Source organism: Lepisosteus oculatus, chromosome 12 (assembly GCF_040954835.1).
Source record: "Lepisosteus oculatus isolate fLepOcu1 chromosome 12, fLepOcu1.hap2, whole genome shotgun sequence".
Lineage (NCBI taxonomy): Eukaryota > Metazoa > Chordata > Actinopteri > Semionotiformes > Lepisosteidae > Lepisosteus > Lepisosteus oculatus.
In genome coordinates this window covers 33546918-33566554 of record NC_090707.1, presented here as the reverse complement: position 1 = coordinate 33566554, position 19637 = coordinate 33546918, and the positions used below count along the sequence as shown (strand labels likewise).

The window sequence follows — 19637 nt, the reverse complement described above, 5'->3', positions numbered from 1 at the left end:
ATGTTGCTTGCTTTCATGACTTTCAACCTTTGTTGTTGTGCAGTTGCCACGTAAAAACATTACACAAGACAAATTAACACCTGAGATGGTTTTATTGGAATTCTGTATACAGTATACAGTATACCCCTGTGTTTTGCAAATGTGGCAAAAACAGAAGATAAAATGAAAAGGCTTTGGAGGGTTAGTCCAAAAATATTTGAAATACTTGACATAGCTGCTGTTGCTGTGTATTGTGTTGGAGGAGAAGCAACTTTTGTTTCTAAAAGTAAATGCCCAAAATGCAGATGCACAGCAATACAAAGAATTGGAACATAAGGGGATACCTGACTGTGGAAAAAATAATGATGTGCGGATTGTCTAGCAGTCGGCTGGATTGGGAGCCAGAAGAGACTGTAGTAAAGCAGGGATGATCAGTGGGTCACATTGAAAAGAACAGGAAAGCAGCTGTATTGCTGAAGAAATGCGCTGTGTTGACAATGTGTCACGGCTGAGGAGAAAAGGAAGTGAGGTATCTGTTGCTATGGTTATGCCTCCTGAAAATAAGCATGAGAACGATGCCATTAAGAATTATTTTGACGGCACTGTAAATATTGTGATAACGCTGTTTGGCCAGATGTGCCATAATGCCAACTCTTCACAACACCATTATTTCTGTCTCATGCCAAGATGTCTTTTACATTTAAGCATTTTATTTTTTCAAAATATTTATTGACTGTGACTAGCTGGAAACGTGAAGATATAGAGTTTAGTTGTCTGTTTGAGTTTCATTCTCAGTTAGAATGTTTGTGCTGGATTTTATTTTTATTTTAATTTATTGTGCTTTAGAAAGGGCATGAGCTGTATTTGCTTTCAACAGACAATTAGAAACTACTGCTGTGTTGCCAGATTGTGTTAAATGAAAAACACAGTTGTGTATTGCTTAATACAAATCTGCACAGTTTCTATACAGTATGTTTGATTCACCTACAGTATTTGACCACGTTTTTTCATGTGTATGTGTGTAATAATTTAATGGATAAAAAAACCCCAAGATGTATGAAAAATACAGTGAAAAACTTTTGCTGTAAAAATTGCAGCAGCAATGGTGCCTGATGTTACATTACATGCTTTTCATTTGCACACCATATTGGTGAAAACCGTTTTGTTTTCCACTCACCTTAAGTAATGGTAAAGAAGTTCAGATGTATGGAAGCAAAGCAGTGCAGTGGTTAGTATTTCTACCTTGAAGCTCTGGGGCCCTGGGTTCAATGCCAGTCTTGAGGTACTATCTGCATGGATTTTGTATGTCCTCCCTGTGTTTGTGTGGGTTTACTCCAGTTGCTGCAGTTTCTTCCCATAGTTCAGAGACACAGTGGCAGATTAATTGGCTTCTTAAAAATGGCCCCTAAGTGCGAGTGTGTGTGTCTGTCCGCCCTGTTATGGACTGGCGTCCTGTCCAGGATTGACCCTGCCTTGTGCCTGTTGCTTATCCAGATCCAGTTCCCATGACAGTTCCCCATGACCCTGAATTGGAATAAGTGGTTAGAAAATGGATGGATGGAAGTTGGGAAATATTCCCATTTGGGATAATGGTGCTCTGGGGCTGTAGTCATGAAGGTGACTTTAATCCGTTTTATGGATTCTGTTATGTGCCAGTCCTACATACATGGATGTTTCAAAAATTGAATTTCTGAGAGGATTTTAACTTGGGTATTTTGTCTTTGTGAGAGTCCCACCACTGTAGTTTCACCATCTCCCTCTCCAGAACGAACTGCTCTCAACTATTTATGACCCCTTAAAGGCTGCTCAACCTTTCTTCATATATTTTACTTTAAGTTCTGTGTCCAACTCACTGTGTATTTTGGTATATTTGATGAATACCCTGTTACCATTTATTGGAGCTGGATATTGAGGTGTCATAATCTAAGGAACAATAGTCAGCACCTGGCCATTGTCAACATTTCCAGTTCTCTTGACTCAAAGCAAGGAGATGTTTGCTAAGATGTACTGTAGCTGTCCGAGATTCATAGATCGAAGCAATCCTAAGGTTTGCCTTAGTTAATTAAGTTCTTCGTAAATTATTAAGAGTCATCAACAGTCCAGGAACACAGCATAAAAACAGGCAGAGATGAGAGAGAAGAGGGGAGGACATGTGAAGAGGCAAAAAGACAGAGAAGACAGGAGGACACAGAAGATAAAACATGGGTCCTAGTCCAGATCATCAGTAATGACCAGACTGAAATTATGTTTTTGAACCTTGTTAAAAGATCCTGCAATTCTGTTGTTTTTAAGAAACTCTGATTTCCTGTTTAGAGAATCCCTGGGTTAAAAACGGCCTCTCCTGGTTAGTTAACAAATTCTTAGATTAGGGAGATAGGTTTCCCATTCACTTTGTAGCATCCAGGTTTAAAGTGAGAGAGATTTAACCACAGATCGTATTCTGTTAGTTTAAAAGGCAGCTTTATCTTTTCTGTTGGCCTCTGTTTGCATTACAGAGGATTTGACTACTTGGTAACAGTCTGGGGTTTTCTGGGTGGTCAGGACATAGGTCTCTGGGATGCCTTGTTTGTATGTTGTAAATACTGTGGACATTCAGGGATGTAAGTGAAAACTCGAGAAACTTTAAGCAAGTGGTAGTGAGGTATCATTCCAGATCTAGCAAATATGAATCTGTTTTAAATTTATTATTGAATATCTATGATTACAGGGAAAGAGGTTGTGTCTGCAATCTCCAGTTGTGCACTGAATTATCACAATTAGAGTCAAATACACAGCTCTCAGTAATTAAAATATCAGCTGTGAGTTGTTTCATCAGATAGTCCTTACCTACATTTAAATCATTTGTTAACATATTGGCTTAATTCTGTTTATTAAGCATTTTGAGACCAGTACAAAGAAAAGATAAAACTGAATGCTGCCTGCCCAGTAGATAACTGAGTACCCTGAAAACTGGTTGTTTTTTAAATCTATTCAGAAATCTTTCATAAGTCTTTGTATGATCTTTTTAAAAAAATAAAAAACAATAACATTTCAAGCTGATTAAATTTGTAATAATTGTTGTATCTGCTACAATGGAAGGAACATTCTGATTTTCCCCATCCTGTTTCACTCGCTAAATTTGGGATGATAAAAACGTTTCTGAGTGTTTCATGCTGAACCAATCTCCCTGAGCATTCAAGAGATTTTGATTGTGTTTTAATGAAATTAGCACTCTTGTGGCTGCTCTAATGGAGAGCGTGACTATTCAGCAGCTTTCAGAAGTAGGCTTGTTCTCACGTTTGTTTAACAGTGTACTGTAGCAGTGTAATCTGTTTCAAAATTGCATAGTACGGTCAGATTGACAAATTGAAAAGGGCTGTGAAGATAAAAGACACTTTTAATGGCTGATAAACTGGTTAAGAGGATCTGGCTATGTGTTGAGATGGAAGCACCGTCAGAAATCTGCCTTGCATTGATGGTAATTTGAACTAGACAATCCAAATTAGACGGGGGAGATTTTACAAACCTCATTTCAAAGAAGCAGTCTAACAGTGTTTTGCTCATGCCATTTTGATTTAGAGCAGCTTTTCTTTTTAATACCGGTTTTTGTTCTCCCTGGTCTCAGGCTTGTCGTGGCAGGATGACATCACCCAGTACATCATTTCCCAAGAGATGATCCATGTCCCTCGTACCTACTCCTCCACTTCACCCAAAGAGGCCTTTTTAGACCAGTAAGTTTCCTGTGCTTGTCTGTAACAACGTCCTGGTGCAACGTTCCTTTGGATTCTTGGCTGGAGAAAAGTCACGGTTATTTTAGCTCATATAAGTAAAGATTGAGTTGGAGTTGTCTGAAAAAATTGACAGTGAGGTCCTGAATCACATGCTTCAATTAATGCCTTTCTGAGGATCCAAATGGGGGTAGATTGAGGTTACACTTCTAAAAAAATCCCTTGTCCTGGAACTTGACATTTAACATTTTTAAGCCTTTTATTAATCGATTTTATTAATCAAATCATTTTATTTTTTGGGACAGAACCCGCAGAAGATAAAAGGCAGGTGAGCGATGAGCTGTTCATCGCATCCTCATGCAGTTTGCAAAGAGGAAGGGTTCCAAACAATCTCAAGGTTATCATTTGAACTAGGGACTAGAAAACAACTAGCTGTCCCAGTTATTTCTAGCTTAATAGGCTAGGAATCCTTATGAAACTGAATTTTGTTTTCCGCCCCAAGTCCTTTGAAGATTTATTAAGTACTATAAATGTTTATATGTTTACCATTTATAGTTCATTTCAATTATTCAGCTTTTTAAAATGATTTTCAAAATGGTCATCAATTATATCCCAGTAACAATACAGTGTTTTTTTGTTTGGGACTAGAAGACAGAATGGTTCTAAGATGAAAACTAGCATAACATTTCCAAAATGTACAAGATTTTGGATTCCCCAAATATAGGTACAATGACATCTGTGTTTAAGAGGTCTCAAAGAGTAAGATGAGACTGTTATATCCCCTTGTTGGGCTGCCCTCTTTGTGTAATGGGACTGTCCATTATATGCCTGGGCTGTCCAGGTTGGGCTCACAGAGAGACACAAAGGAATCTGGGAACTGACTGTGGACATTTAAAGAAGATTACGGTCACAGCCAAAACGTGTTATGGGTAAACTTCATTTGAAGTGGTGTTATTAACTTATTTGTTTAGCGACCGGTAACTTGAAAGAGTAGTATACTGTATAGTGCCTTGCAAAAGTATTCAGTATAGTGCCCCTTTAAAAGTTTTCAGAATGTTCCTGGATTGCAAATGATACTGTATGGACACATCTTTTTCCGATCTGTACTTTTATTGCAAACGAACATGCTCAAACAGAATTTTGTTTCTTGTCAGCAGATATCTTAAAGAAAAAACGGGCGCTCTGGCATTCAAATCTGTTTTAATTAGTAGATTTTTTCACACATCAGGGGTTTCAGGAGTCTTAACAGCAGTCTACAGCCTGCTGCTTTACCAGAAGTCCTTAGTGCTTCTATGGCCTCACCACAGACTCTCCGTTGGCCAGTGGCCTATGGACCAGGGAAATACAGCAGATGGTTTCCATGCAACATGCATCCCATCCTGGATTTCTGGCAGCTCAGCACATATTTCAAACTGAGGGTCCATGTGCTCACAATGCATCAGTTCCTAAAATTCTGTCCTTCGAGTTTTGCATCTTGCTCCTTGGATGGACTCTGCACTGCAGGGTCCATTTCAAATGTACATCTGCAATCCTACTGTAGTTTCTCTCAATGTACTTTACTTTGTACTTTGTGCCTTGTCAGGGCAGCAAACACAATCCCTGCATTAACCATGAGATGGGGTCTCTGAGATTTGGTTAAAACATAATCTGGCACAGGCCAGTATACAGTACATTACATTTAATAATGTTTTTTTTTTAATGCAAATTCTCTGAAAATGTACAGTACTTTCCATTTGAAAAATTTTCAAAAGGCTTTCAGACGCCTTCAGAACAAAATACCTTGCTCTTTTGACTCGTTCTAAAAATCGTCAACAATTTCAGATTGTAAAAGTCAGTATTTGGTGAAACATACCCATGAAGTCTGCGACCCACTGAGCCCGCATACTTTATTTAATCATTTGAATCGTTTCTTGGGGTGTTCCGAGTTCAGTATTTTCTTTATCATATACAAAGCTAAAAGATCCATATAAATGTTAAGATAGATAATATAGTGATACCAAAAAATTGCCTATAATTTTTTAATTCAAGTCAGATTATCCAATGGATAAAATATATTAGAGCTGCCTTCTAGCAGTTAAATCTCCAATTGTAATAAATATAATCTTTTTTTTAATGAATTGGCCACTTTAACATTTTCAGTTTTTTTGTTATGAATAATACTCATTAAACTAAATGAATCTTAAATTAATATTGAATACTACTAATAATAGTGAATATCACTAATTTGCTTTGCATCTCTGTATGTGCTTATATATATATATACAAGGGTTGCCCTGAGTCTGCACTGTTAATAACAGAGGCACTCTGGTTAACAATGGTTTTCAGGTATAAAGAGAAGAAGGGTTTTCTTATGAGTTTTTCTTTTGTAGGGTTCCTAAATCAGCACAATCCTCTGGGAAGCTGTCCTACTCCAGCTCCAGGTCTCGTCCTGGGCCTGACCGGATGAATCCTGCCTTGATGCAGCGTTACCTTGACTACATGGTTCTCTCTGACCAGCCCCAGGCTTCTGTGCGCATGCAGGCCCCGCTCCTTGGCCCTTACTCTTACCCCCAGGTCAGCAGAAGCCGCAAAGGGACAGTACTGCTCTCCTTTGGGTATTGTTTTTTAGTTGTGTGGAACTAGGTCATTGAGATCGGAGTGAATGTAAGACGGATGAGAGTCAGTCAGTACAGCTGTAAGAAAATCTCATATCTGTATTGAACATCCGCTTCAGTTCTAAGAGGCTCTCAAGTATAACATTGTATATTATGGCTTTGACTCTTATTCTATGTAAATTTTGGCTTTGGCTTTTGTAAGTATAATTTACATATAACACATATAACTTAAATGATCTGAAAAATGTTAGATATTTTGTAATAATATTGTTGCAAAATAGGGGGGATCAGGAAAATGAGTTTTTTTTTACAAATTATATGTATTAATGTAAAAAATGTAGTCAGGTGGTAAGTAATAATTTGAAGCAGGTGAATCTTGGCATGTGAGTTCTGTATATTTTTTTGGGCAAAAGTAGAAATGGTAAACACACCGATATTAACTATAAAATAACTAAAGGAGACAAAGCATTACACTACATACAGTATAACATAAAACTTTGCACTGTATCTAAAACTTTGTTTCAGAGACCTATGTTCTTCAGACCCAGAAATATACAGAAGCATGCTAGCTCTATAACCTGAAAAACTATGCAACACCCTGACTGGCCAACAAGAAGACTACCCTGAATCTTAAATAAAAGAATACAGCCTGAGACTGCATCTTCCTTCCTTCACCAAGGATGCCCTAAAGCGAAAGCGAATCTATCTCCCCAGTGTAAAGATGGATCAATATACCAAATAAGGATAGAATGTGTTTAGCCTGAGGATTCCACAATAAGAAAAATCAGATTTTTCTGAAATAAATGGAACAGCAAGCTCTCTAAAACAAAGTTCAAACTACTTGGCCAGAATCTGGTCAATGTAACAGACTGGAAAAAGGTCCTTTTGCGTGACACTCTTCTCACTGTCTCTCCTCCACCAACTCTCTATCTTCTTTGAAGAAAAATCTTAAAAGTAATTCACAAGTAGCTGCCGGTCTTACCAGAAGCACACTGACGTCTGTTTCTTTATATGTATTAATACGTTTGGTGTTCGCAATTGCTTTTATCAATCTCAATACTGTATGAAAGAAAGAGCAACAGAAGATTGCTTTGTCTGAAGTGTTGATTTCTGGTCACTTAGTTTTCCAGACTATAATCATTATTAGGATGCCAGTTATGATAATTAGAAACATATCTCGCTTATGAACTCTCTCCTCACCCCCCCAAAAAAAATCTAGCTACTACAGTATGTTATCATTAAGAGTAGTCTTATGACTACTCACATTCAGTCTGTTTACACTGCTCTGGGTTGATGTAGTGGTTACTGCTGTATATTAGAATGCAGCTTTTCTTCACGGTATCACACCCAAACCTGCGGGGGCTCACAGCCCCATGGCTGCCCAGGAGACTGGCGCATTCCCACGAGCAGGCGTATTTCTCCTGCGTCTCCAAATCAGCCATGCTTGGGCCACCTGTCGGTTCAGCCTTCCTTGTACCATACAGTCACTGAGTCCTCTAATTAATTAAAGGTTTCCTATTTAATGCCTGAAATGCCACAAGACAGGTGCTCTGTCATTTGAGCTGCTGAGGTCCTGCTTCACACGGCCCTGACTTTAGACACACTGAAAAGTTACCAGCTCACCTGACTGACTAGAAACCTCGGTCTCTCAAACTCAAAACCGGAGGCCCAAAATCCTGCCTGAATCCTGCCCTGCCACTACCTTTTCCATAGCCTCTTCCCTGCCTGTTCCTGCCCTGTCTCCTGATCCAGTCTGTATTCCCATGGTCAGCTCTTTTTCACTTCTCCACGGCACATTCTGCTAACCTTCGGAAAATAACGTGCCCCAGCATTTGGATTCCCCGCCTACCTGTGGGATGCAGCTTGTCAGCAACCGCAAGCCTCGTCATAACACGTTGGCCTCCCTTTCTTATGCTGCATTTGGACACTTCTCTTATTCATATGCATCTCTGTGATGCTCTGTTGAAGTGGGTTAATACCGCATCCCGTTTCTAGTTTCTTAACACGGAATGCCACACCTTAGATGGTACCGTGGCTTGATCTACTACTTGATATATTATTCACATTCATATTACAATTTCTAATGACCCTGTGAGATTAGAAATATCAAGATAACCGTGTGATATTTGTCTTTTGCCTGTTTTGTCTGTGTTACAGTATGCTTATCAGGAGGATGAGAGGCCCCTTAGTTCTGTAGGTGGCGCTTATCTCCGGCCCTCCTCGCGCTCTGGGGGGTACCGTCCTGGTGACAGAGACCGCCAGCTGCTCCAGGACCTCCTTTCTCTCTACCTGTCCACTGGACGGCCCCCCCAGCAGAAGGGGACAACATCTTCTTCATTTCACGAGGAGCCCGATTTCCCACAAGACTATAACCAGGACTATGGGCAGAGCTCTGAGGAAACGAGGCAGCCAAAACATAAGAAGATCCCTCAGGACTACAGCTCGTTCTCCTCTTTGAATGGTATGACTGGAGCCAACGCAGCATTTGCAATATCATCAAGCCAGCACTGGTCTGTTTAGGACCAAATAAAAATGAAAATGTAGTAATATACCACCAAAATGCATTGGTGCTGTAGTGATGATGGATTGAACTTGTGCTTAGAAGTATTGTTGTCAATTCAAAATAACCTGCACTGACACATGCCTTGACATGCAGTGGTTTTAATCAAAGCAAATTCAGAGTTTCACCCAGGTTAGTCATGCCCTGAAATGAGTATTACTCATCCCACTCAAACAATACCTGTTAATCTACAAATGAGGAAAAGGTTTCCTTGCTGTTTGTATCAGTCTGTTTTTTAGCACTCTAGTTTTATCACCACTGTTTTGGCATCTTGTACCGGGCCTAATGGAGTTTATTTAACTAAAGTTCAGGAGGGATGACAACAACCACGTTCAATCATTCCCAGCCGTCAGTGACTAGCAATCTCTCCCTTCGTCCTTCCTCCACTGAACACTATAAATACCAAATGCGATATTTCTCTCCCTCACGTGCGACTTTTGCAGCCCACCTCCACCCCAACTCCACCTCTGCAGCTGCCCCTTGGTTACCTTGCTGGGGGGGTCCTGGCCTCCTCGTCCTATGGCCAGGAGGTCGGCCCTCAGCCAAGCGGGTTAAGCCAAATATTCACTCCACAATAGTTCGTTACGCTTCGATTTTGGGGCTTCGTTGTCATTCCTCATGAATTCATATAATGTTAAGTGATGCAGGGTAATATAAACATACCTCTGTCCTTGCCTTCCAAGTGCACTGTTGCTCAAGGTAATGTAACGGTTTAGGAAAAAAATGCTAAAACAAATCAGTCGGGATTAAGTCAAGACTTTAGCGCTCTCCCCCTTTGCAGCTTTGCAAATTGCATGGGCAAAATCTTTCAAAACAATTGCCTGAGACTCATCAAATCCTAATACCATCTTATTTTGGAATGACTCTAGGACAGCCATAATAACCTTTGCCATTATAGCAAGTTATTGTACGTGGGACGTGAGATCTTCTACTGCGGTATTTCACCTAGACTGGCATGGCCCCTCCACATTTAAGTTTCCCTCGCCAGTCACCCGAGATGTCTTAGTAGACCAGGATGAAGGCCTCTGCACGTCTTTATACTCAGTCTGTTCCCAGAATTCCCACTACCAGGCGTCACATGCCGTCGCTGGTGATCATGAGGTGCAGGGCAAGCCAACGTCTAAAATCATCTGCTAATAGGTGGGGATCACAAATTTCCTTAATGAGAAAGAAAACAAGGAGACAACTTCACCTTTCATGTGCATTTTAGCCTTTCATGTGCATTTTTTTCCAAGTGTGATTTTTTTTTTGCTAGCATTTGTGCTTCAGGCTGCTGTCTCCCTGCTGCATTGCAGATGCAACCCTGAGGAAATTAGGAGCTGTGCTGAAAAATTATGGAATCGACTTCCGTGACTTGAGTGACCAGCAACTGAGTAGCCTCTTAACTGCCCTGCAGCTGCTGCAGAACAAGGCGCAGGACACCACAGGTAACCAATGTCGTGGATGCTGTTTGTCACAAAGGCTTTGAACTAAATTACACAGCAGTACATTTCTGAGGACTTACTGCTGACTGAAGACCCCATAGCAAAACAATTCTCCGAATAAAATGGTTCCCATCAATGGCTTAACTACACCATCTAAACATACAGAAAAGTACCAGTCAATATACAAAACGCATACAGTGAATCGCATACAGATACTTAAGTATACGCAGACTCAAACACACCAATATATAGTTTTCAGGATTTTTTATTCAATTGACATGTATCTTATCAGATTGCAGATTCTGCCTTGTGGCATTCTAATTCCTCTTATACAGTCTGGATAATCAGGTGGCTGTTCGCTGGTCTCTGAGCCTTAGTGGCCACACATCATCAAAACTCTTGTCACAAAAGATCAAAGTGGTTCAAGTCTGGTGCGTAGAGCATCCACATCATGCCTGGCATAAAAACTATCACACAAGAATGTTGTCTTTACATGAGCAGAAAGAGGACCTTCCTTTGTAATGTCAAGACAAGCCTGCAGAAATGTCAGCTGATGAGGACTTGATCAGATTGCCATCAATCAGTACAAGAGGAGCTCTCTTGCAACAGTCATTCCATTCCAGAACATCAATCTTGCAATTGTCCTGAATTGTGGTCTCCCAGGTCCTATTATTGGCTGGCTGTAATGTCTTACCATGTAAGAGAGCTTACAACAATCCATGGATTTAAACCCCAGTATACCAATGGTATAAAGGCATTATTCTTATGATGAACAGTATATGTTAGTTCCTGTGCTGGCTTTATTTATATCAAGTTTAGCTTTCAACAGGTTAAAATGCCTCATTACTCACACCACATCAGCTGCCTCACTAATTAGGTGTTGTAGTGCTTATGTAACTGTCAAAGTCACCTTTCAGTTATGAATGATCAGTTAATCAAAATGATGCCAAAAACATTTAACAATTACCAATTAGCATTTAAGCCTAGTAAATACTGTATTGTGCTGTATATACTGTGATATCAGAGGTAGGTCAATCAACACTTTTAGATCTTAATTGGTTGTTAATGGAAAAGCATCTTTAAAAACTGTGATACTTGCCTAATGAGTTCCAGTTCTTCAGGTATGGTAGATGTCTCATCTCATTGGCCAAAGATCACATTAATGTTGTCTATTTAGCCAGGTAATTAGGAAAATGTTGAATAATGGAAGTACAGTAGTAAAGTTGGAAATCCTTATTCTGTAAAGTTTTGACTGAGTGATAGTTCATAAACAGTTTGAAGCTTGTTGTATTAGTATATTGGATTCACACACGTGTAAGGACATTCAGTGAGATGGAGAGATTCAGTTGCAATTCAGTCATTGATCAGTAGCTTCAGAAGCTTTTTTTGCTTTCTTTTAGCAGTTTTAAAGTAATAAAATGGCTTGGTTTAAATATTAAACTTTATATTTTAAGTGTCTCACATTGTAAGAACAGAGAAAAGTTTGTTTTTTTTCTCAAACCAGTGAAGTCTTTTATCTTTGCCTGGAACACACACCACAATGTGTTTCTGTTTGATTAAATTTCATTAATGCATGCTGTGGATTCGGAACAAATGGTTTGTTGAGAGGTAGTTTCTGTACTGCTGTGCTCAGCTAATCCTAACAGATCTGGATTTCCTTCAATAGACCTTTGCGGTGCTAGTTTGGAAATAAAGTACCTAGTTACTTTATAGCTCTTTTGGATATACGTATGTCTAATGAAGTGTCATATTAGTAATCTTTAGTACATTAAATCTTAGATGGCCCCTCTTTTTTGAATAGACTCTCCTACCCTCTGGGAGTAGATGTCAGATCCCATATACTGTATGAAAACTAAGAGAGCATTTATACCTAAAAGCATTTGGTTTTTGAACAATGAGAAAATTGTTAGCAGATGGAGATCTTATGTTTCTTTTTTATTCTTTACAAGATAATTGCCTGTTTTTTAATCATTTACTGGTAGAGTTATGATTCAGGAATGTTGTTGAATGTTGTTTTGTATTAGATAGATAAGACTTTATTGATCCCAAAGGGAAATTGATGACATTCTATTATTGTGTTATTGTGTTGTATTATTATCATATATGTTTATGAGATATTCATGATATGCAAGATAAATACCCTAAGGTGCAATAAAGGTAAGTTCAAATACAGGAGAAAAAAGAGTGGCACGTGTTTTGAGGATGTAATTTTATGTGTCTGAGGTTTGAGAATGTCTTGCGTGTTTTTGGGCACTGTAAAAGTTTGTTGGCGAGTCGAGTTGCATGTCATTTTGCTCCACATTGCTGAAAAAAGAGGAATCAGTCTGTGAAATAAGATGTGGCTAAGCAGTGAAAGAACATGGAAAATGAACTGAAAGTTCCAATAGACCAATAGACATCAGAAACACTCAGAATCTGAAGAATCAAGTAATGACACCCAAAAATACCTGAATAAGAACTGAGTTACTCCTTATTTCTTCAGGCATGAAAGGGGTTTTGTATGTATTAAGGGAAAACAGTGTTTTCTGTTCAACACTTTAACAGTTTTACTACAAAAAATTGCAAATGTAAATATTTGGATATATTTAGAAATTTAAAGTTTAAAAACTTAAGATAAAATACCTAGAACATTTAGTTTATCAACATTTGAAATCCCAATGGCCAAAAGCAGTCCTGATACAAAGAGGATGTGTTTGCATCCGGATATGTTTACTTAAACTTCCTTTTTTTTTCTTTTAGGTGATTATGAAGACAAAGCAGTCATAATTGAAAAGGTAAGTTTGAAGATACAAACAAAAGATTTTATTAGTTCCAAAGCAAACTTAACACAGATTTAACTGTTCCAAAACAGTTGGAGAACATCGGAAAGCTGAAGCTTTATTGATAGATTACTGGTAAATGAAAATGCTAGATACAGTAGGTCAGATGGCGTAAGTACCTTTCCAATTGTCCTTAAGTTGACACTCAAGCTCTTTTGGCTAATGTGTTTGTGCCTTTCATCCACAAGATGGCAGTAAATACTCCTAAAGCAGAGGTTCTTAACCCTTTTAGACTTCAATACCTGGTAACCCCCACCAAAAGTGGTTATTAATTTTGATTGCGCTTTAAGGATTGATAAATGTACAAATAAGTTAAATCAAACATTTATTGCAACTTACTTTTGGAAAGAATTGCAAGAATATGAACTAACAGACATTTCACTTAACAAAGAATAAATGTTTTTAATATTCAGTCATGGCAAATTTTAAGGTAGACTACCAACAGAAAGATCTGCGCATCTGAAAACAAAAGCCAGATGAGTAGAAATTGCAGGACAAGGTTGACAGTTGACAAGCTGTAGTTAGGTGTGCACAGCTCTGTTCCAGTTCAAGGTTTTGATTGTTGTCATATGTGGTGGTTTGTTACACTTGCATAGAAAGGGTGAGTGGGATACGGATCAAACCTAAAAAACATACTAACCAAGGCACTTGTATCGCCTTTCTTGATCTGTCATGTTGATCTCACCTTTGAAGTATGTTAAGTGGGCGTTGTGTGTTTAAATCCAGCATCCATTGGAATCCTGGGCACCTCAGGTTAAAGAACTTCTGTCCTAAAGAATTAAGCATAATAATATAAGCTAGTATTAGAGAAGTCTTAATGTTGTAATCTCAAGTATTCCACATTTGCCCTCAGCATGGTCAATATTTTCATGGCTGTCGGCGAGCAAAAGAATTGCTTCAGGAACAAGCCTCACACAAAATATAGTTACAGTATCTGAAGAGATAAATGGAAACAAGAGGTTTTTGTCTGGGTTTGGTGGCACAAACTGAATCACAACGGCGTGGTGAAAATACATTAAAGAAATGACAGCAGCCATATCATCCTGCAATTCACAACTGGCAACCCACTGAAGCTCAGCAGGTGTGAGCCTGGTCAGTACCTGGATGGGAGACCTCCTGGGAAAAACTCAGGTTGCTGCAGGGAGAGGTGTTAGTGGGGCCAGCAGGGGGCACTCACCCTGTGGTCTGTGTGGGTCCTAATGGCCCAGTATAGTAATAGGGACACTATACCATACAGGCGCCGTCCTTTGAATGAGACATAAAAAACTGAGGTCCTGGCTCTCTGTGGTCATTAAAAATCTCAGGGCGTTGCAAAAGAGTAGGGGTGTAACCCCGGTGTCCTGGCCAAATTTCCCAGTGGCCTTTGCCAATCATGGCCTCCTAATAATCCCCATATCTGTTCATTCTTGAACATTTTTTTAACTGATCAGATTTCTTTACTTTTAGGCAGTGCTACTGTCTTTTTATTAATTCACACACAGAATAAAGAAATAGTGCTGCCCCTATACATCAGTTTGATCCATTCAGTGACCTTGAATTTTTGTAAGACACACAACACAAGGTACTGGGTGTTTGGTACCTTGAGCACATGCCCAGATTTCAAGTGTCCTCCTATTTTTTTCCTCATGAAGACAGTTTTTAGAATGTACGCCTCATAAAACTGAAAATGGCTCAAACTGTTGTGTAATGGAGTTGATAGATTGTATCACTCTTTTTCCCCTCTGTTGATTTCTTTAACTTTCTTAAGTGGTTAATTAGAAAAATCTGTTTGTTGCGAAAAGATTTGAGCTTCCACTGAGTACTACAATTAGATTGTGTTTTAATTTGTCCTGCTTTATTAAGCGTAGAAGTGGAGGAAGGGAGAGATACTACGGAGAACTACATTCTGTCACGTATCTGACTGTCACATATTTGAGGAAAAGTTCATTTTTGTACAACATACTTTCCCATGCAAATCCAAGCGATAGCGTATGTTCTGCATCAGCTGCTTTCACAATGATCAGTTTCCATGCTTCATGCAGGTTTTAATCGCATTATCAATTGTGGCACTTCTTAAAAAATGTGATGGAAGGCAAAATCGGTTACAGGCAAGCCCGGGGTTCCTGAAAGAGAATGTCGAAGCCTGAGAATGTAGTGAAAGATGTGCAGCTGTTTCACTGTAAAGAAAAAGAGCCTTGAAGCCAGCAGGTGCAAGTACAGTTTGGGAGAGTTGCTTTCACAGTTTCTAGTGTTTCCCCCTCATATGGAATGCTCATTACATTTAACATTTATTTAACCACTTTTCTAGAATATCTCTGTGAGCCCTAATGATGCTACTGTATGTGATTAGTAATGCAGGGGACTAGGCCTTGGGCTCTTCATTTAGAGTCTTTTTGCATTGATGCAGTAAAATTGCCATGAGAGCTTGTCAGGACTTGTCAGGAGAAAGGAAATAGGACTTGGGCTTGAACTGAGGTTTTTGGTTAAGTTGCAGACGGATGCCTCTTCAAACAACGTGGCAGAAGGGAATCTGATGATTCAGAATGCAATGGTTTTCTGTCTTTCTGTCTGTCTGTAGCTTTCTATTTATCGTGTTAATCTGCTTAGCCTTATGCATACAAACATCCACTGGAAAAAATTATGTTGCGACTACGAAGAACAAAAATGTATCAGCATTTGCACCCTGCTGGTCAAGCAGCTAAATGAGTGAGTTAGTAGGAGGTTCTAATTCACTCTTCAGCCCTGCTACTCTGTTTAACCTCTTTTTTTACATCCTTTGAAAAAAATAAGAGGCCAAAATCCTGCATGTCTGTAGCAGTAGCTGCAGATGCATAGTTTTCCACACAATCTTTCTAAGCAGCTTTGGATGGAATGATCATTTAATTTCTAATTGTTTCAATTGTTATTTTGCCTCGTGCTGCTCACATAGCACTCTTAACCCTTGTAAAAAAAATGCACATTTATCTCACAGAAGCAGCTTTCAACCCTAATTGAGAAAAATGTGAAAATCTGAGCAAAGCCAGGAGCTCACATAGTGAACAATCAGCTGCTGGTTCTTTCAAAGGGGAGAGTCAGCTAGAAAGTAGTGCAGGAGCATAATGGAAGTGAGTTGGCGAAACAAAGCAAAAGACTCCAAAGCAGAGTCAAAGAAATGCAGTTTGCACCAGCATCCACAACCAGAGCAATAATCCAGAACCACCAGAGAACAATTTCAATTGAATGCTTGAAAGAAATGGATTGCCAAGAAAATGACAGCACAGCAGGTAGCTGAATCATCCAAGCAACGAAAACCAATGCATGCTTAACAGCCAAGAGTTTAAAGAAGGATACGTGCACACCAGGTGTCTGCGGACCCCTGAAAACAGAAGAGGTGTATGTACTGTGTGCAGACCTCATTTAAAGAAAGCAAAACTAAACCACTAAGATTTTCCAGGAAATGGGAACAAGAATATAAAGCATTCTTCTGCGTGATTCTTTGTTCTCTTGCAACTAAAATTAAAATTAACACCTCCCTCCAAAAATGGATCATTGTACACAAAGACGAGGAAGCCATCAATGAAGAAAACTATGAACTCAGAGGTATTTTAGCACTGCAGTAAATAAAAACATTCATGTGATTGAAGTGCATGAGATTGCTTCCACATATCGAAAAGCATTCTGCAAAGTGCAGCGTGTTGATACTGTCTATTCATAGGCTGGAGGTTTTTACCTTCCATCATGAAATGACCCAATGTTTTTAGCTACAGTAGGTCAACAATTGGTACTTGAAGAACCCAGTCACCAAAATTTTCAAATAGTTGTCACCATTCTCTCAACTATACCAGATATAATGGACTCTGATTTCTTCAACAAACTGTAATACACTGATTGCCAGTTACTGTAATGTGCCTTCTGAAAGCTGTAAGACAAAATATGTATATACTGTACAGTAGGGTCTCAATATCTGTAAATGTATCATTCTTGAATTGCCTTATTTACTCTTTGGTCTGGCTGACGAGGTCTTTGATGGGATAAGAGCAGAACAGGATGAAACAGAACCAAAGATTTGAAAAGACTAGGATTGTGAGACACATCTAGCTAGTAAGTGAGACTCTCCCTGCCCACTGCCCACATACACATTACACAGCATCCGCAACTCAAGTGTTTTTTGTTTTTGTATTGTAACAAACACTTCGGTTCCATGTCTGTGGTGTGGGGAATGAGAGGCCGGAGACAACTTTACAGGCTCACTGACAGTTTTATTGCCCTCTTCATTACAGTGGGATGTGTTAATCACAGAGGCAGACAGAGAGAGTGCAGGCATCCTGTGGATGGAGAGTAGGGATTCATGTTGTTTATTTTAACTGATTACTATAGGTTTGTGATGGCTGTTGTTTCTTTTAGTTGTTCAGTGTTATTTTTATTAACTTGAAGCCAATTTATTAGTACTTTAATTGTTATATAAGGGAGGATTATTTACCTATGTCTTTTAACTATACATACTCTATACTGTAGTACATTATGCAATGGTATAGGAGTGGACTTGGTTATATGCAAATTTGGCCATTCACAATAGCTCTCTTAATCAAACCCACGCAAATGTCAAGAACCTACTGTACTAATCCTGGGGTGCCATTCAGTAAAATGTTCAGATTTTTGCCTTGCTGCGTTTCTTGGTGCTGAAATTGCTTTTTGCTGCCTGTCTGATGGACAGGTACACATGTATCAGTTGAGCTGAAGTGGAGGCTGCTGTACTGAGGTGGAACTGCTTATATCTCCACAGACCAAGGTAACTGAAGGGGACATGACACATGAAGATGAGAGGGAGACCGAACCTTCAGACAGGCTTCCGGTTCCACAGCTCGAGCCCCAGCCTGCTGTCACGGGCACCCCCCTCACCCCCTCTGTGGTCCTGGGAAGCAGCTCTGCTGGAGAGGGGGCCAGTGTGTCCATTGAGGGAGTAGAGAAGATAAAGAAAAGCTCTAGGGGCTCTGATCCGGATTTTGCCAAAGGGTCCTCTCACACCAAGGAGGAGTATGGCTACATTGTCACTGATCAGAAGTAAGCTTGTCCATTACTATTTAGCCGATTATAGACTGTGATGTATAGACCTATATTCTGCAGTGCAGTTTTCTCATGACGGTCTCAAGAAGCCATTTTTATTTGGGTCTGTATGATGACTAGAATGTTTACATTTTGTATGATATGCAAATGAATTAAAGGTTAACTAGAGCAGGACACTGAAGAGCAGACAAATTTCCCCCATGTGATTCACATTGAAGAATGGTAGGAAAATGCAAGATGGAGATACCCAATTTCCCAGAAGGCTTTGGGGAATGGTCTGCTGCTCTTTGTCAGGGGAAGATGATTGGTAAAGTGCCGATATAATCTATAGACTAGACACAGAGAGCAAATACACTGGAGGGTGTTGCATCCGTGAGAGAAAGAGCTGAGAGAGAGATCAAGCCAGCAACAAGTAAACTTTGAAACTGTAGACAATGAGCTGGGCAATTATTTTCTGAAGAAGACCCATTTATGATTGTATTGGTAAACAGCGTAGTTGGCCAGTTTTTGTTTTCCCTTGTGTTTTTTTGCATGCTAAAGGACTGAGCAAAAAAAACAAACTGTTATAGCTAGCATCCTAGGGTGCCACAGCTGCTTTTTCCCCACCATCTTTCTTTTAATTACATGTTTGAGAGAATGCTGAACAGTGTCTGAGAATCTGTGTCATATTTTAAATGGAAGAATTCTGGTCAGTGACAGACATCTGGTCAGATGTGTGAAATTTCACTTAATGGTGGAGACTTTGTTCCCCACCATTGGGGATTTTCCTCTGAAACATGAGGGCAGTGTCAAAAAACAGCAGATACATTAATAAATTTAGATTCTTGTACTACAAGGGTAGGTAATAGGGTGACTGTCTTCAATTTATTAAAAATTCACATCCTAGCTTGAACCCTTGCTTAGTCCAATACTTTTTTTTTGTCTATTTTGATCATTTGATTTGCTGTAATTGGGCATTTCAGGTTCTTGTGGTGCTTTTTATTCTGCCCTCTCCTAATCCAGATAGATTAGGAGAGACTAGGATTGCACTGTGAGCACAAATGCCTTGTCATTTAAGCGATTTAAGAATGTCTTGATAAATGTGTTGCTTTTTTAGGGAGTAAAAAGTCTCTCCTACTTAAAATAGAACAGACATCATAGGTTTGATTGTTCCAGGCTGCTGGAAACCCTAGCTGAGAGAATCCATCTCTCACTACAAGCTCTTTTATCAACATCGGGTATGACACGTAAGTGCCAAAACATCAAAAAAATAGTTGGGAATTTCAAAACATAGCTTACAAACCCTATACTGTATGTTGAAGTGCACATGTTGCTATAAAGACTGTGTATACTGAAGATGTGAAATAGGTACACCTCACCTCAGTCACACCTGACTCGCAGGACAACCATTTTGTTAATTTTTATCACAAATATCCAAAGTTATGCTCTCTATGAACCTACAGCATCATAGTCAGAGATCTTTTGCTGTTTTTTTGCTGGTGACCACTTTCATGGTAATAATTTTGTTTATGCTGCGCCTTTTCTTTTTCTCA

At 39.3% G+C, this 19637-nt stretch overlaps 1 protein-coding gene across 1 annotated transcript in view; it reads left to right on the top strand.

Moving 5' to 3' along the window:
- Nucleotides 1-19637, top strand: part of LOC102696272 (protein tyrosine phosphatase receptor type N) — a 149673-nt gene that overhangs the window by 45707 nt on the left and 84329 nt on the right. The window contains exons 4-9 of the mRNA XM_006636797.3: nt 3584-3689; nt 6056-6239; nt 8438-8741; nt 10136-10267; nt 13004-13038; nt 17825-18102. Coding sequence (XP_006636860.1) covers nt 3584-3689; nt 6056-6239; nt 8438-8741; nt 10136-10267; nt 13004-13038; nt 17825-18102 — 1039 coding nt within the window. The remainder of the gene's footprint in view (nt 1-3583; nt 3690-6055; nt 6240-8437; nt 8742-10135; nt 10268-13003; nt 13039-17824; nt 18103-19637) is intronic.